Source organism: Equus caballus, chromosome 18, assembly GCF_041296265.1.
Source record: "Equus caballus isolate H_3958 breed thoroughbred chromosome 18, TB-T2T, whole genome shotgun sequence".
In the NCBI taxonomy this organism is placed as follows: Eukaryota; Metazoa; Chordata; class Mammalia; order Perissodactyla; family Equidae; genus Equus; species Equus caballus.
In genome coordinates this window covers 50,137,192-50,156,167 of record NC_091701.1, presented here as the reverse complement: position 1 = coordinate 50,156,167, position 18,976 = coordinate 50,137,192, and the positions used below count along the sequence as shown (strand labels likewise).

At 34.9% G+C, this 18,976-nt stretch overlaps 1 protein-coding gene across 9 annotated transcripts in view; it reads right to left on the bottom strand.

The window, feature by feature from the left end:
- Positions 1–18,976, bottom strand: part of UBR3 (ubiquitin protein ligase E3 component n-recognin 3) — a 222,596-nt gene that overhangs the window by 152,095 nt on the left and 51,525 nt on the right. For all 9 annotated transcript variants that reach the window (XM_023623102.2, XM_023623103.2, XM_023623105.2 and 6 more), the window contains 5 exons: positions 13,855–13,921; positions 9,680–9,810; positions 8,275–8,503; positions 2,081–2,260; positions 1,098–1,231 (listed from right to left, as the gene is read on the bottom strand). In XM_023623102.2, coding sequence (XP_023478870.1) covers positions 1,098–1,231; positions 2,081–2,260; positions 8,275–8,503; positions 9,680–9,810; positions 13,855–13,921 — 741 coding nt within the window. The remainder of the gene's footprint in view (positions 1–1,097; positions 1,232–2,080; positions 2,261–8,274; positions 8,504–9,679; positions 9,811–13,854; positions 13,922–18,976) is intronic.

Sequence of the window (18,976 nt, the reverse complement as noted above, 5' to 3'; positions counted from 1 at the left end):
GCTGTCCCATTTCCATTTTGTTTCCTTTTCTTTTTTAAAAGACAAGGAAAAAGACTGAGAAGTTCAAATAGTTTTAAATGAGTTAACCAAGTCACCTAAGTAGAAAGAGGCAGAGCCAAGACCAGAATCCAGGGCTTCAAGATATTTCCACTACAAATCTTATCCAGCATGCTTATTGGTACAAGCTAGCAGGCTGGGCTGCACGGGATCCATACAGCAAAATCTTAGTCAAGACTTTAGTTTAGTGGGGTCAGGCAGTTCCATTTTCTTGGACAGTCCAAGGATACCAGAGATCCATCAAACCAATACTTTAAAATGCAAAAGTAAGGGGCCAGCCCGGTGGCGCAGCGGTTAAGTTCACACGTTCTGCTTCTCGGCAGCCCGGGGTTCGCCGGTTCAGATCCCGGGTGCGGACATGGCACTGCTTGGCACGCCATGCTGTGGTAGGCGTCCCACATATAAAGTAGAGGAAGATGGGCACGCTAACGATGTTAGCTCAGGGCCAGACCTTCCCAGCATAAAGAGGAAGACAGGCAGTAGTTAGCTCAGGGCTAATCTTCCTCAAAAAAAAAAAAATGTGAAAGTAAAATATATATTTGTATAGAAAGACATAAATACATGCAATTACAAGTGAGTATTTTATTATCCAATTATAATAATTTATGTTGCTGCTATGCTACTCTTAGATTCTTTTTATAGATAACTGGAAGTTTTATAAAATGTATACTGATTTTATGCCTGGAATGTTAAAAGTGTAGATTTTATTCAGAACTATTCTCATCCATTGAAAGGCAAGAGGCATTAGGCAACTAACCGATAATGGGTAAAATGAAACAATAAAGATGAATGTGGAGACATATAAAGTTCCAAAGACTATTCATAATAAGGGAAGGCTAGAAAGATCTGATAATATAAATGAATTCCAACCTGCCTAAGAATAATAATTACTGTCTCAGGTCAGCTTTCACAGAGCTGAATTCAGAATCAAATATTGCACACTACTATATGTGAGTAAACAAATGAATGTTTTCACAAATCTTTTTCTTAAATTATTTTAAAGGTAAATATAGAAATTAACAAAAATATTTTTAACATACCCTAACTTTGCAATGTGATAAGAGCCCCCACATTGGCTGTGCACAGGCCTCAAGTTCAGCAGCAAAGGCAGCATAGTAGGTCTGAGACTCAAATTCCACATGCTCATTTAGTTCTCGCTTATTTAAGTTCATACCTTGCAAAAATTAAAATAGACATAAACCTTGTCAAATGCAAGTATTCATATTAAAAATTAAATAAAATACTCCCAAACACACTGTAATGCACACAAGTGGCAAAAATGACACATTTAGAAATAAGTAAATTATTAAAAATAAAATAGGGGCCAGCCCCATGGCTGAGTGGTTAAGTTCGCACATCCACTTTGGCAGCCCAGGGTTCGCCAGTTCAAATCCTGGGTGCGGACATGGCACTGCTCATCAAGCCATGCTGAGGTGGCGTCCTACATAGCACAACCAGAGGCACTCACAACTAGAATCTACAACTATGTACTGAGGGGCTTTGGGGAGAAGAATGAAAAAAAAAAAGATTGGCAACAATTGTTAGCTCAGGTGCCAATCTTTTAAAAATAAATAAATAAAAATAAAATAATCTAGTCCTTTCGAAATTCTTTACAAACTGGAAACACCTGGTGAATTGTCTCTTCCTTATAGAACACAATTGAATATATTAAATAAGAAAGTCAAAACTATTTTAACTGGTGCTAGTTGAAATTTTTATGAAAGTGTTATGAATCTCTCTTGGAGAATAGATTAGAAATTTCTAGATTAATGATTTAAAATGCTAAAAAAATTATACTCCTGTTGCCTTTTTAATAGTTTGACATTTTTCATAACTCTCTGTTTTCATAAATACTTTATAAAACTACTTACAAATATCAATTAATTAAAATGAGACATGTCACACATAACCTGAATGATGTGCTATTATCTTTTAATTAGTATTTGATAGTTTAACATTAGACATTTTGTAAACTAAAAAAACTAATACTAAAAATGAAACTAAAAAAAAGTAAAATTCTTACCTTGAAAGAAAGATACAAAGTTCATCCATGTAACTAACAAACCATGGTCCTCCAAAAATCTCTTAGCCACACTTTGATGAGAAAGGATATTAATAAAATCACTGACGAGAGGCCAATAAGTGTTATTCTTCAGTAATGCTTCTCCACAGTTCACTACAACATGTAAACTATTTTCTTCATCTAAAACAAATACACACAGCCCCAAAATAAGTAAGCTGAAAAAGAAAACTTTACCAACGATACAGACTATATACACTTTGGAATCAGACACACCTAAATTCAAACCCTAGCCTGTCATTTAATACCCATATGGCTTTAGGTGTGTTGCTTAGACTCCAAATCAATTTTCCCATCTGTAAAATGGAAAAAGACATATCTTAAGGGAATTAAATGAAACATTCACATAACTCTTAGCACACATTATAGTAATTATTACCACATGTCTAACAATATTACATGATATTGAGCTAGCTATATGTTTATAAAACCTTATTAATTGCTTGATTCTAATGACATAATGGAGTATTTTCAGTTCCAATCAATAAAACATTTTTATCCCTAGATTAATCTCATTCTATCCTATCAATCAAATCTGTATGATTTAAGCAATCTATATTTTTAATTGCTTTCTTCTAGTCAAATATGTAAATACAATTTTTTAGCAAACACAGTATTTCAAAAATGAAAGAACAAAAACACACATAAACTTCTTAAGCCTTAAAAAAAAACCAAAGTTTACATACATCTGGCAGGATGGCGGGGGGAGTAGTTAGGCTTGTACAAAATCTTCACTATTAAAAGTCATAGCATATATGCATTAGCTCTCTTAACCTAGTTCAACTTAACTGAGTCACTGGACAAACGAGCCCTGCCGTTTCTGCTGTAAAATAAATTATACCCATAATACACAGAATGCTCAAAGCTAGCAGCCTATTCCCTAGCACATAAGGCGAAGTATATGCTTATCCAGAGTCAGTTTTTATTTGTTTATGCTAATTATTCCTGTTATTTTAATTATAAAATTTAAATTAAAAGTACTTAAACTGATAAAACATGAATACATAAAGAGAGGTATTACAAAAACTGGATCATAAACTTTTGAGAGAGAATAAAAGGGCCTAAGAAAAAGCCAAAAAGTCTTAGAGGAGAAAAATCATAAAAGCCTAGAAGGATTTTATACTCAGACTGCTTCACAAAGACCTTTAAGTTCTAACCCTAAAGAAAATGCAACTAGAAATCACAAATGATGCTTTACAGATTTGGTATATAAAAGAAAGACGAGGGAGAACTCCAGTCAAGAAAACCATACCTTAAAAATGCTTCGCCTAAAAGACTAGAGAATGAACATGCATTTCTGTGTTTTAAGTTAAAATGCAATGTTTAAGATACATTTTTTAACGATTCCTCACTTTAACCAACTTTTTCAACTAACCACCTACTTGTCAAACTCATCAGTGAGGAGGGATTCTATAGCACTTCTCCATTTGCATATATTAAATTTAGGTTTCAGTCCATGAAATTATTTTACCCAACTTTTAAATTTTACAATATATAAGAACAGGACCCACAAAGTTAAGTGTGCTCTCTTTCAGTGCTTCTCTATAGGATACAAGTGGTATAACTCAATGAGGGAGTGGCAGTAGAGGCCTTTTACAAATTACCAACACCTGAGATTCAGAAAAGCCCTCCCTGACAACTACCACCACTCTGAGCTGGTGAGCCATTGATAATGATGGGACAGTGCTTAGGAATGCTGGAATTTTAGAAGTTTTTTAAACATTGAGAATCACTATTCTATTTAACTGAAACCAGAGAATGAATAAGCAGAATATAATTAATCAAAATCACTATTTTCCTGACACTGCTTTAAATACTACTGTTCTTGCAAAAAACACCTTGGAATCTTTAATGAAATAGAATTATGTGGATCTCTATTTTTACCCAACTGGTACTTTCCTCACTACAGACATAAAGAGCAATGATTCAATGTTAAATGATATTCACTCTCAACAAGTATTTATTGAGCACCGACTAAGGGTCAGGTAGTCCTGTAAGCTCTGAGAATACGCTGATAAATAAATCAAGATTTATATAGTCTATCTCTCCACCAAGATTAATATCTAAGAAGATAAAGTGTGATAAGGGCTATAATAGGAAATAACAGGTTACAGTAGGAAAAGTACAGGAAGAACCAATAAGAACCGATAAAACTAGTCTCCAATTTAGGAAGACTCTCCTTAGGCAGTGATGTTTAAACTGAGATCTACAAAATGAAGTAGGAATTAGGATTAGCCAAATAAACTAGGGATGGGAAGGAAATGGTGTTCTAGGTAGAGGAAACAGTGTGAAAAAGAATGGAATCACTGGGACAAAGAACGCAGAGGACAGGTGACACAAATGAGGCTACAGGGCCTTGTAAATCAGCTTCAGGAGTTTGAAGTTTATGTGAAGAGAATGGCAAGCCACTGGGGGTGGGAAGATTTAAGACAGGGGACATGAACCAACGTGTAGTAGAGAGTGACTGACGGAGAGTGTGATGACCAGTGGTAAGAGGCCAACAGATAACAATGGCTTGAACTATGATGGTGGCATGAAGATGCAGACATGAATAGAAGAGGCTATTTTAAGATGTTTAGAAGGTTTAAATGAGAGTCTTGGTGATGTCCACTATACCTACAAGGAGTAAGAAGAAGTCAAAAATGACTGCTAAGTGTTTAGGTTGGGCAGCTGTGCAGATGGTTAGACAGTGATACCAAAACACACACTGGTATGCTCATATGCACATTCACACACAGAGATGCACACACATAATAAAAGAATAGAAGGAAACTTGATAGAGAGATAATGAGTTTTTGGCATGGACATTATGTGTCTGTGGTGCTTATAGACATCCAAAGAATATAGTTAAATAAACAGCTTGATATGCAAGACAGAAGATCACTCTAGGATTATTAGCAACTACAGACATTCTTATGGTTATGCACCACGTTGTTTTAAGTTCCATTTTACACAGACTGTTTCATAAGATAAATTGTAAAATTTCAGGGATATGCAAAGTCACGAATTAGTTTGGAACCACAAAGTAGCATGGTGTAGAAACGAATACAACAAAGAAAAAGTGTAAGGTAGGGACCATCTACCACCAGATGCTTTTTCCTTTTAATCTTCAGCTACTCTTGTGGCCATGCGAATTCTCACTGTATCAGCTCCTGTATCTACTAACAGTGCAGACAAAATTTTCAAGTATTGTCTAATGAACGATTTATACAAAGGTCAGACAGAGGGTGTTAAAATATTAAAAGAAAGTACAGAGATCCTGTTGTAATATCTGTAGCTAGTTATGGGTAATTCAATCTGTTTAAAGCTCATTCCAATAATCTTCATGTGAAAATGGAGAAAGCTTATGGTGCTTTTAGAAAATCAGTAAATACGTATCATAAAATATTATGCTGCTTTTGAAAGACCAAAAAAACACCATAGCAGCTAAGGACAGTCTTAGACCTTGGCTTAGAAATAATGTAAACTCACTGCCAGAAAAAATATATTTTTATTTAAAGATCTTAGCAATGCTACTTATAGCTATTTAGCTTCTGGAAAATTCAATTTGTGTTAAGAATTTCCAGGACAGACTAACTGCATTAGAAGGGAAGTATATGTAGAAAGCAACTAAGACCATGCAATATGATTTCACAAAAAATGGGAAAAGTGAGAAGAGCAGCGACACCAGGACCAAGTGCCAAGAAACACAAACACTGATAAGATAAGTAGAAAAGAGTTTTGGGCCACAGAAAGAGCAGAGAATCAGCAGAGTAAAATGCTACTGAAAATCACACAAGAAAAGGTCCAAATTGTGGCCACTGGTTTCCTCCTCATGTAGGTCATAGGAAGGGTGACCAGATAATTTACCGTATAAACTGGGACACGTTTGAGAGTAAAAGGGATTGTATTAATAACTGTCAGAACAAAAGGCATAACTTGGAGCTGTTCTGGGGAAAGTAGAACATGTGGACACTGGAGTCATGGACAGTTTTGGAGACAGCAACAGAATGATGGAAGCAGACACTAGATTGGTGGGTTAATGAGTGGTTGGAAGGTAAGGAAACAAATATAAAAACTCCCTCAGAAAAGCTGGCTGTATAAAAAATGGGAGGCAGATTCAAATACAGCCATGCGTCGCTTAACAACAGGGACACATTCTGAGAAATGCATCATTAGGCTATTTCGTCATTGTGTGAACATCATAGAGTGATCTTAGACAAACCTAGATGATATAGCCTACTAACACTTAGGCTATATGGTAATAATCTTATGGTGCCACCATCATATACGCAGTCCATTGTTGACTGAAACGTCGTTATCTGGCGCATGACTATACATCTTCTTCCCAAATATTCTTCCTTGAAGACCAAATGTAAACCATATGTAATAAGCCTAACTAAACCACTGAGTCAAGAAAATAGGCTTCAGATTCTTTTCAGAAGAGTAGATACTTCTAAATTTAAAAAATTTTCTAGTTTATAAATTAAAAATACTATTTTTGTGAAAAGTCCTTCTCTAAATATATAATTGTATATGAGACTATCATTGATACAACTGAATGATGATACATACTATTTCAAAAAAGAAAATAAAAAGCAATATATGTAGCTAAATCTCTAAGAAAGAAAAGGTCATTTTACATGAAGACAGAAAACACGAAGATACAAAGCAGCTTTTAAATTTTCCTTTTAAAAAGCAAAGAGGTATATTGCTTAACGTAAATAATGTATCATGCTCCCACTATACCTACAATGGGAAGGCAGAGTCATGTAGTGGGCAAGATTACAGGTTTTGAAGTCAGACACCCAGCCTTACCACTTATAGCTATAAAACCATGGATCACTGACTTCAACTCCAAGCTACAACTGCCCCATCTATAAAATGGAAAAAACAATATCTACTCCACAGAATTACCAATGGTTAAATGAGACAATACATATAAAGTACTGGGAAAAGAGTACGGCAGATAGCGAGTGCTCAAAAGATGGTAGCTATCATAACTATTAGCTAGCTATTATTATATTCAAGTCATCATGCCCTGCACTGAGCATATATCAATTTTCAGGCTACGGTATCACATGTGAGAATAGACAGACTATGAGCATAAAGAGAAAATAGGAGCTGATATACAAATGGAGGCAACAGTGGAACAAGGCAAGTCTCAACTACAAACTCCTCCACAGAGAATCAAAAGGTCTTAAGATTTAATTTGAGGTACTGCTTGTTGTTATATTTAAAGTATAGCTCCATGTGCCAACAGGTGAAGACGCAGTCTTATCAATGTTGACATGGCTGTGTCATGGTTAAGAACAAAGATTCTGACATCAGGAGATACGAAGTCCTTCTTGACTCTGTCATTTACTAGCTATATAATCCATGGTAAATGACTTAACTTCTCTAAGTCTCAATTTACTCATCTTTAAAGTGGAGATAATAATAATACCAATCTCAGAGAGCTGTTCAGAAGCTTAACTGAGACAACATATAAATAGTTTTAACACAGTGCCTAGTACATAGCAAATACTCAAATAATAAAAATTATTACAAGGAAGTAAAGCTAAGATGAAGGACCACAGAGAAATGAGAATGGGAGAGGTCCTAGAAATATTATGGCAGTTTGAGGAGCATCAAGCATATAGCGGGCACAAAAGAAGAAAATTAAAGATCTCACTAAGAGAACACATAAAAGGCAAGATTTATTCCAACTTTTAAATTATAAAAGTTTAGGCATATGAAATGTCTAAGGCTGATAGTAACTAATTCATGATTTAAAAAACAGGAACGTGTCTAATAAGGAAATGATTAATTATGGTAAAGCCATATGATATTAATAGCTGCAATCATAAAAAAGATATTCTTCACATGTATACTATAGTAGTGTATTTTCAAAGTATGTATTTTTATCCATAAATATATTCATATCACACAAAAAGAAATAACCCAAAATGTTAATAACAATTATTTGTGAACAACAAAACTATAGGTGATTTTAAAGTTTTTCTTTAAATTTTGCTAAAAATTTTCAAAAGTTTCTGTAACAAATACATATTATTTTATAATTTTTTAAAGCTATCTTTAAGCATATAAGGAGTTTTTAACACTAGTTATACAAAGTATACAAACAACAAAACTAGTGAAAATAATTCTGAGTTTACCTTGTAGCTCACTTTTAATAAGGCAACTTTCCATCATGTATAATAGCACAGTTACCATAATATCCAGCAGCTGACATTCTTCTGTTACCTGTCTGGCTAGCTCCTCATTGCTGAACAACTGAACACTAATATGCACAATTCTGTTAGACATAGTGTCTGATTCATGACTTTTCTTCAGTGTTTTCATAATGAAAGCATAATGCTGAACAAAAGTTTTTGTAAAAGCAACCTGTAAAATTTTTTAAATAAGAAGAAAAAAAATATTAGTTTAACTTTGAGTTTTATAACACATTTTCCAACATATTATATTAGCACTTTAAAGCTATTATTAGTGATGATGTCCAAGGTAATTGAAAAAGTAATTTCAATGATGACAGTTGTCTTAAGTCATACTTTCACTTTTTTGGAACATCAGCAAAATACTTTGATGGTTAAAAATTTTAATAAGCATTTTAAATTATTAATGTTTTAAAATATAAATTTTCACTTTGCTCACAAATATATCCATTTTCTAATGTCAAAGTATGTGTATTTGTTCTGTGCTACCTACTTTGACAACAAAATCTAAAGTCTCAGCTAAAAACTATCACAGAGGATCTAATATAACTAAACAAGTGAGTCAATGTAATGACTCGGAAAGAAATACCTTCTCCTATTGGATCTGGAAGCTGACCACCAATCTGACTAAATACTCTTTCTGTGTAACATGTACATTTCCTCTGTTGTTTTTTTAAGCAGGTATAAAGGCACAAAAGAACGGCATTATTGAAGTGTCACTCCTAAGGAGGCCTTATTACGTAAACTATAAGAAGAACTAGAGCATGATTTATCTTCTTTTCATAAACTAGGCTGTGTCACTTTGCCATAACCATATGGTGGTAACAGGAACTAGAGACTTCACCTATCTCCACATGTACATGAGCCAATAACTATTGTGTCTCTCTAACAGTTATGGTCAGCAGCTACTAACCCCATGCTTTTCCCATGGCTAATCCCTCATCTAAACTCAGTTGCCACCATTGAACATTCTCATAGCACCTTGCACCTCACCTTTAGAGAATGTAGTACAATTTGTAACTATATATTTATTTGTGCAGTTGTGATTTTGTTTGTCCCACAGCAATCCTTTTGGACCAAGTTCCATGCAGAAAGGCAACACACTTAAGGAATTCTGCTCTGTAATGGTGCTCGGCCTCAGTTTGCTTTTGCCTCTATGATACTATGCTTTTCGTGCAGACCTTGCGTTGGCAAAAGAAGAACCTAATGCTCTTTCATTGTGTTATATCAGTCCTCAGAGCCACAACACAATAAGCCACAGCCGAGAAATATAACAAAAGGTTTACTAATGAAAAGGCAAAGAAAGGGGAGCAAGGTTCAGAAAGGAAGGGGAAAAAAATGTAGATACCTTATACTCTTGATCTGGAAGCATGTTGAGTAAGAAAGTTACCATCTTCTGGGGGAATTCATACTTGATAGTCCAAAACAATAGTTCTTCTAGGAAACTTTTATGTTTCAAAACATCCATTATAGATTGATCTGCATAAGAAAAAGAAAATTTATCACCTAATGATATAAGTTGCTCATCTCATTTAAACCTATAATCTATTACTATAATTAATAACCCATAAACCTCAAACACCTGAATGTGCCTAAAAATTAAGGATACCCTTTCAATAACTCAATGATAATACTGACATCAAGCTAGGTTTCTATAGTCTCCACAGTATATAAATAAAAAAATAGTCAATCCTTATATTTTAACATAAAGCAGTTACTAGAAAAATAAGTAATTACTTGTTCTTAAACACAAGCCATTTATCTAAAATTTCTACTGAAAACATACTATTAGGACATAAAGTCCAAAGTTTTCTAAGTTTTTCATTTTTAGAAAACAGGGGAGAAATTTTCATAGCATTCAATAATTTACCTATTTCTTTAAAATTATCCTTCATAAATGAAATACTAACTTCACTAGAGAAAATAATCACTAATGCATTGCTTACTCCAATATACAGAAGCATTTACTTTTTCTAGTAAGAATATACGAAGAAAACTATACGGAGGGTTAGATGTAGTTACTTGCATGGACTCGAGATGCCCTCTTCATGCATAAAGGAAACAGGAAATGGATGCCCCTTTCGAATAAAGGTATTCTGAAGAGACTATTTCTACGGCCAAGTGCTATTCCTTCAGGACTAGGCTGTCTCTTGCTAATCTCTGCATTCTTGCCACACTTAGTCAACAGAAAGGTCTCAATGTGTGTATGATGAACTGAATATTTTTAATACTCTGCCTATGTCTTTCTCTCACTTTCTCTAATTTTTCGCCCTAAAAATGAACTAGAAAATTCCGACTGGTAACCTTTCTTGCAGCAAATGATCTTGGGCTACTGCTCTGGATCATCAGCTCTATATAACGACATAGAGAGGATATAGCAAGTGTCAACTGTGAATGGACTGATTCAGTGACAAAGCTTAAGCAGGGACTAGAGTTAGAGGAGAGAATTTGAACAAACAGTATCACATGCACCAAAATACTCAGGTACAGCCCTAACTACATTACAGTTCAACTCGCCTTGCAGGGTAACCTTGTAGAGTTTTTTCAATTAACCCTACCCCAGTTTCACAGTTCTTCTATTATTGAGTAACGTGTTCATACCACATCTCCTCAGGCAATGGGTCTAAAAGAGTAACAATAAGTTCACTATGTTATCGCTCTCTCGATTCTTCTATAAAACATTCTGAGTTTAATAAAGCTTGAATCAGTTTTAATAAGATATAACTTTAACCCAATTTTTCCAATCCCCTACCTAACTCCCTTTCAGTGCTGTCTTCAGCACAAGCAATATGAAATAAGGGTAAAAATATAAATCCAATTACACTATACATCCCCTTATTGAAAACTAAATAATTCTTTATTTTCCAAATCTCAGAATTTTCTACTTGTAAAACAGAAACCTCTTCCTCCTGAAAAAGATCATTCCCAGGGGATGGCAATGATTTAAAACAGAAATAAACCAGTCTTGCAAGAAACGAGGGAAGATATACTCAAAGGCACACACCAACAGATTCAAAGTCAAAAAGTAGTAAAAATTAGGGCTTAAGTGCATTAGGTGACAAGAATATAAGAATTATAATTAAAAATTAGAATATAATCCACAGCAGACTCCTGAAGTCAATTTAATTCTCACAATTCACTTGGCACTAACATGACTGAAAGTTTCACAGACTACCAAAAAATAAAATAAAACCCTCACAGATAAATGCTTCTGAAAGTATTTACAAAGCTGAACAAAACTAGCAGCATTAATCCTAGAATTCATAGCTATGACTCTGCAAGTCTGCATTAGCCAAATGAAAAACCTGAAGCTACGTATGTTAAGCATTTAAAAAGAAAGATACATTAACTTTGTTTCAAATAAATAAAAAATGTGGAGATACCAGAAAAGCTGTGGCATCTACTAAAATGGAAATAGCTGCAGTAATGTACAATTCAATTTTTTCATCTTCAGAAAAAAAAAAAAAGAACCCACAATGTCTTCATTGCTGTTATTCTTAAAATAGGTTATTTCAGTTTCCCAAGATATTTAAAGCACATTTTATGTGCTTTATGTGTAATGTTATGGAAATGTGGTTAGCAATGCTTCCAGTAGTTAAGTATGACTATTTACCCTTAAAACTTTGATTAAATCGTCTTGATTTTACAATGCCTAAACCACCTTAAGCCAAATTGTAAAAAGAGATTTCTAAAGAATCAGTATGTGGTACAAATGCATGAGTAAGGTAAAGGTTTTAATAAGACAGCAGAGTCCAGGCTCTGCAACTCACAAGCTCAATAATCTTGGCCATGTTAGCGAAAGCCTCAGTTTCTACACCTTTAAAATTCAGGTTTTGAGAATAGGCAGTGGTGTGTTTAGCACAGTGCCTCGCCTCTTGCCTATCACTACATATTTCAGTTTCAGCTCACTTTCAAACTGTTGAACCAAATTCTTACAAAAACTAAACCACTCCCTGGACTTCATATATCTTCAAAGCAACAAGCATTTTTTGAAAACAGGGGTTCTACTAATTCAGGAAGTCATTTCTTCCATGTACATAGTTAAACCAAAAATGATAACTGATTAAGTCGTCGTAAATCTCTGTTCTACTTCTTACCAGTAAAGAAGGAAGGAAGGAAGAAACACAACCAATCTAATCTCAAATGTGAAAAAGTTCAGGTGTAAAACAAAATAAACTTCAAATCTGCATAAAAAGTATCTTCAGCCAGAGTTTGACTGGGCTGAATGAAAACAATAACCTCTTACACCATAACAGGTACTTTCTGGGCATCCCAAAAGCTTAAACTCAAGTGTGTGCCTAACAATCTGCTCCAACTCAGATGTATCTTAAGGACTCAGGTAAACACACAGACAACTCTGGTAGGTCAAAGGGCCAGGTAGCCATATGGGTTTCTAATTTCCTTCAGGCATCACAAGTTCCCTGCTGAGCCAGGAAGAAGGGGAGCATGTGTGCATCCTGGACCACAAATCAAATTTCATGCCCTTTGCTAGCAGCCCACAAGTCAAATGCAGCAGCATAACTAAGAACAGACTTACTAATGAGCCTCAACTGAAACTGCCTGCTTGCTCCCCCTTTCCAAGCAGTCCTAAACATTCCACAAGATACATTTGGAACCAGAAGTAAGAAGCTTCTTTTCATCAAAATAATATTTTAACCTCTGGAGACTCTAACAGACCACACTAACCCACAAAATAGATCATGTTAAGATTTGGAAATCCACGGCAAAAATCCAGACCAGCTAATAACAAGAACTCTAGAAAAGCTTCTAGTGAGGGTCAAGAAAACATAGCGGTTAAGAGCTTAGGCTCTGAGATTTGAATCAAGGATCTGCCTCTCATTAGCTGTGATCTCTAACAAGCCTCCATGTCCTCATTTATAAAATAGTAATAATGATAAACCCTGCTTCATACAGTTACTTTCAAAATTAAATGAAACAACGCACATGAAGCACTTAGCACAATGTCTAGCACATACAAAACGTTCAATAAATATTATTTGTTATTATGACTAATCTATTCTCTCATAGGCATATCTACTGCTTCCTTTGAGAAAACATGTGTTGAATCCTTGTTGTCACCTTAACACATGTTAAGCGCCATTCATCTCATTCCCTCGCTCTGTATCTCTCCCTCTCACACACTCTCTCTCCTTGGCTTGTCCTTTTTCACTCTAGAAACCGTAGGCCCTACATTATAAAAAGATGTAAACCAAATTAAAACTTTATACCACAAACAATGGATCCAAATCAAAGAATCAATGAAAAGACTGACTTTTTTTCTGGCTCAAAGATAATAACGCACATTTTATGAAGAAAACAATAAACCAGGCCCCAATAGTAAGGGTTTTACTTGCTTTTGAAGTCTCCCACAATCACCCCCTAACAACACTCTCTCCATCATCAGACAAATCTAATAACATAACTCCCAAGAGCCTTGATGTCAATATGGCTACCCGATCAAGTGTTCCTAGTGCTTAAACCTTTTTAGGAGCTTTTTCTATGAGGAAATAAAAATATAAATACCTTTGGTGTTACTGCTTAGTTTGACCCTCTTTCTCTTGCCCAGACCTTGACTCCCATCCTGATCCTCCTGGAGGAAAACAAAATTAGCATTATATATAGTTCTATATATGAATTTATATATTTTACATAAATTTAAATATGCTTATAAATTATGTTAAATATATAATATAGGCATGCTTACACATTATTCATCAATACATTTTACTTCGATGTATTGCTATAACGTATTTTAAAGGCTCTAATTTAAAATTTTTAATTTAAAATTAATATTATAATTAAAATACGTAATGAAAATCCTTAGTATTAAAATATAAGAGCTCTTAAACTTAATCTGTGCTTCTAATGGAACACTCTTAAACCGCCTCCAATGCAAAATTAAAAATTTTCCTAACCTCATAAACAGAATACCAAATGCACAAAGAAGCTAAAGGGGAGGGGGAGAGAAAATTAGCAAAGGAAGAAAGGAGAGAAGGGCAAGAGAGCTAAAACAACGAATAGAGGAAAGGCTTTGAAGAGTCTGAGACAAACGAAACAAGTTCAAGAAACCAAGTTTTGAAAAATAAGTGCAGCATTTTAGAAGCTGGAATTAACAGTTAAATAATAATAAAAACAAATTAAAACATGCTTAGGAAAAAAATCCAAGAAGGAAATACAGGCATTTCTGCTCACATGTGATATATTCATCCCTGAAAAAAAACCTCACATTAAAAATAATAAGACTTATGGGGAAAAGAGGGTGAGGGTCAGACCATTCACAACCTACCCAAGTTTGCAAAGAAGTAACAAAAACAGTAATCGGTACCTGGGGAGATCATCTGGATGCCCAGGCAAATATCTTGGAGTGCTGTGAGGCTGTCTCAGGAGATGTTAACAGTGCACCAAGACAACAGAGTGGGAAGCTAGCCAGCTGAGACAACACAGAGGGAAGAGGAGCAGAGGAAGCAGCCTGCCACTAGTGAAACCAATGTGAGGTTAGGGGTCTAGCCCTTGAGGAGGGATCCCTGGGTGCAGGTGCACAGTTCTAATTTTCTTTAAATGATGCTGAAAAGGTTCCCGCTGCCTTCACAGCAGAGTTCAGGGGGTTTTCCCCTCCAGCTAAAGGATATGTTTCTACTCCATTATCCCAGCTCTCCTAAACTAGGAAAGATTCCATAGGAATCCCAAACTTCATGTTATACTGCTATCTATTTCCTATTTTCCAAACATACGAGCCAACTGGTATTAAAAAGACATGTGCCGGGGGGGGGGGGGGGGCGCACAGCTGGGTGGCACAGTGGTTAAGTTCACATGCTTTGCTGGTATGGATCTACATACCACTCATCAAGCCATGCTGTAGCACTGTCCCACATACAAAATAGAGGAAGACTGGCACAGATGTTAGCTCAGTGACAATCTTCCTCACCAAAAAAAAAAAGACGTGTGGTAGTATTTTGACATACAGTCTGTTATGCTAACAACAGTGTTGGTGGCAGGTTAGAACCACGGTACAAATTCCCAGATACTCTATCAATTGGAGGCAATCAAATCCCCAAAGCAGAAAAGCAGCCTCAGCTTCATGTTGCTGCTTCATCTACTGATGTAGCTTCCTTGGACTACATACCACAGCCTTAACTTCAGGTTTCTGCCAAGTCCAGCTTCAGTCCTCAAGGCCAGTCTGGCATTTTCTAGAGATACCACTTAGCTCAGTCATTCAGCATTTACTGAGCACTTCAACACGCCCTCCACAGTAATCCCCACTTTTGCCAGGCCTCTATGGCCATCTACCTAGCAGCAGTATTGACAGTCAACCTACATTCTCCTCCTCCTCTGCCACCTTCACCTTGCCCTTGGAGAAACTCAGCCAGAATGAAATTTAGAGGCTTAGAAGACAAAAAACAGACACAAGAAGGTAAAATCATGCCACAGGACCCAGAGGGTTCTAAAGTTTGAGATTTTAACTAATAGCCATTTATGAAACTGTTCTCTCAGCCCTGAGAGAAAGACAAATTTGGAAAAAATATGTTGTATCTCATGTTAGGATTACTTCATAATTTCAAATATAAACTTCCTATGAAAAGAGTATCCTTGATCAAACAATGGTGATGGCAATACACAGTTCTATAAATTTCCCAAGATTATATTCTAAAGGACAGTAAAATTAGCTAAGCAAAGAAGAGAAGGCAGCATGAGCAAAGGTACAATGACAAAGTCTAGAAACACAGACCAGTGAGTTGGGCTTGACTTCTTGATAGATATCAAACACAGCTAGGATGGGAGATTATCTCCATCTAAACTGTGGGGAAAATGGGTACTCTTGGACATCACTGGTAAGAGTATATAGTAGTACAACTTTCCTGAATGGTAATTTGGCAATACACATGTCAAAAGTCTTGAAAGCATATTTATCATTGAAACAGAAATTCCAGTTCTAGGAATCTATTCTAAAGAAATAATCAGACAAGTGAAAAGGGACTATATGCATAACTGTTCATCACATCAATAATATAAATGTTACTTAAAATAGAAAAAAAAATCTTTGGCTTCCACAGCAGAAGATTAAGTAGGTAAATTATAGCTCACCTGTACTCTATGCAGAAAAACAACGCTAGAGCTCTCCATTCATTGTGACCAGACAGATGTTCAAAAACTACTACTATAAGTGAGAAAAGCATGCTATGTAGAGTAGCATATGGAGTATGAAACCATTTTAAGCACTGATAATATACACAAATAAAATCTGTTAAAATATACTCCTTGTTATAGATGTTCAGAATAACCATTAGTGAAAAAAACAGGTTACAGAATAGCACATATAGCATGAAACCATTAAAATATACTATATATAAAATCTGTTAGAATACAGATATTTACAGTAATTCACCTCCAACGGACAGAGTAGTAATTTTATTATTTTAGTTAATATTTATTTTCTATTTATTCAATGAATATAGATTGTAGCTTTAAGTTAATAAATGTTTTAAATACTACTTCTGATTTCCAATCCTAACTTCAACAATCTGCTCAAGATAACAGATCTGTGTTACCTGTTACACGGGTAACCTGTGTTACCTATTGTAAGTTCCATAACTTATTTTGAGAAAGAATAGTATTTTTAATGAACAGGAATAACTTTCAGTGATGAGAATTTCAGGCATTAAGGAAGATGAAAACAATACAGTTATCATGACCACAAGACCTCACCCCACCCCAAACTCATAATGGGGCATTATAGTTCTTCCCCATTTATCCACGAGGAAGCCGTATAGAACCCTAGGAGAAAATGATGGACAAAGGACAAGCAAGTACAATCTCAACCCAGAGAGCATTTGCGCAGCCCTCAGAAACTAAGAAGGAGATAACACTGCTACATGTGTTTCAGGCACAAAAATATGTATACAGGTCCAAAATGAGATAAGAAGACTCAAGAAAAACAGATTCAAACTCCCAGCCTGTAAAATTTACAGATGGTTTCTCAACTCGAATTAACCTTTCTTTCTTTCTTTGATAGACTTACTAGACAGATGAAAAGAATGTGAGCTCCATAAAAAGAAGCCAAGTAAATTCACAGCTGGTTAAAACAATACTCAAAGAATGTTAATACAGAATACACAAGGTCAAAAGGAATATTTAACATAGTAGGTTATATAAAATCCGAAAGAAATCTTGAGAGACTAGAACAATAAGATGAAACAAAGATTTATATAAGCCACTGTAATCTGAGATTGTTTGCTTTAAATCAACTCTACAAGCACAAAGCAGAGACGGAGCTCTAACTTGTCAGCTGTAAATCTGAGGGCGGGTGGAGGGAATCTAGGCGTTTCACTTGACCACTGGGGCTCCTGCCAAAAGTCTAGCATAGCTGCTAAAAGGCTAACAAAAAACCTTGGACCTTAACGAAGGCACAATACGCTTTATCAAAATATGTCTCATCGCTCTGCACTGAATCAGAGCACAGATTTTAAGACTGAACAGGTGAAAGAGGTACACACAGCAGAGAACATTAAATAACTAAAGCTAAACATTTAAAAGGGTGTCTTATGGAAGTAAAAATAAAAATCTTTCTATAAGGGAAAATAAGAAATGTGTGAAAATTACAATATTATCACAGTATTGAGAAGAACTTCCTAATAATTAGAGCTATCAAGCAAAGGAACAAGTTACCTCATAAACTAGGTAAGCTCCCTACCACTGAAAGTGTTTATGGAGAGGCTTACCAATTGTCAACAATGTTGTAAAATCAATTCCTGCACTGGGAAAGAAATACATTAGATATTTCTAAGGCCCTCCCACCAAAAGTTTCTGTAATTCCTCATCTTAACCACTAATGTAATTTATGATAAATTAAAAGTAAACCTTATACCTCCAAAATAAAATTACTTTTTCCTTTTACCTATTCATTTATGAAAAGCAATTCTGACTTTCAATTTCAATAACCCTGCTTTTGCTACAAATTTTGAAAAATTAGTTTTAACCGTTCATTTGGATTCTGCCTTAAATAAAGGTAAGAATACTGTGAGCATTTCTACATAGTAACTTATTTTGTTAAGTGATTACTTCTCAAGTATGTAAGAGTATGCAGGAAAAAAGACAAAGTAAACAAGCAAAATTAATAAATAATGGTTATCAGCTGAAGGTAAATGTCTTCCTTTTTACACTTTCTTCTGTGTCTCAATTCTTCCATAATGGAGATTCATATTTTTATAGTTTCACAGGGGGAAAAGTGTTTTAAATGATTTCATTTGTATTAACAGCTAAGTACTTCAAAGTCACAGACATTAGTGATCTGGTCATTGCATCCACATAAATGGACACTGCTTACAGTAATGGCCACAGTGAATACAATCTTTCCTTGAAAAGTTATCTTGTTCTAAAAGATCTCGTTTTCTCTGAGAAACTCTCTAATTAGACCCATGTACATATAAGACTAGAGATAATTTTCTTTTCAACTGAATTATCTGATGATTATAAATAAACTTAAACAAAAAATTTTAAATAAATATAAATTTAAGTTTAAAAATATTTCATAAAATTAAATTGTGCTCATATTCTATTCTCCTTTTGGTTCCATACAACACAAGCAACATTTTCTACTCTTATTTCATATGAGCTATACACAAAAAAAATAAGAAGTAGTAGTATGAAG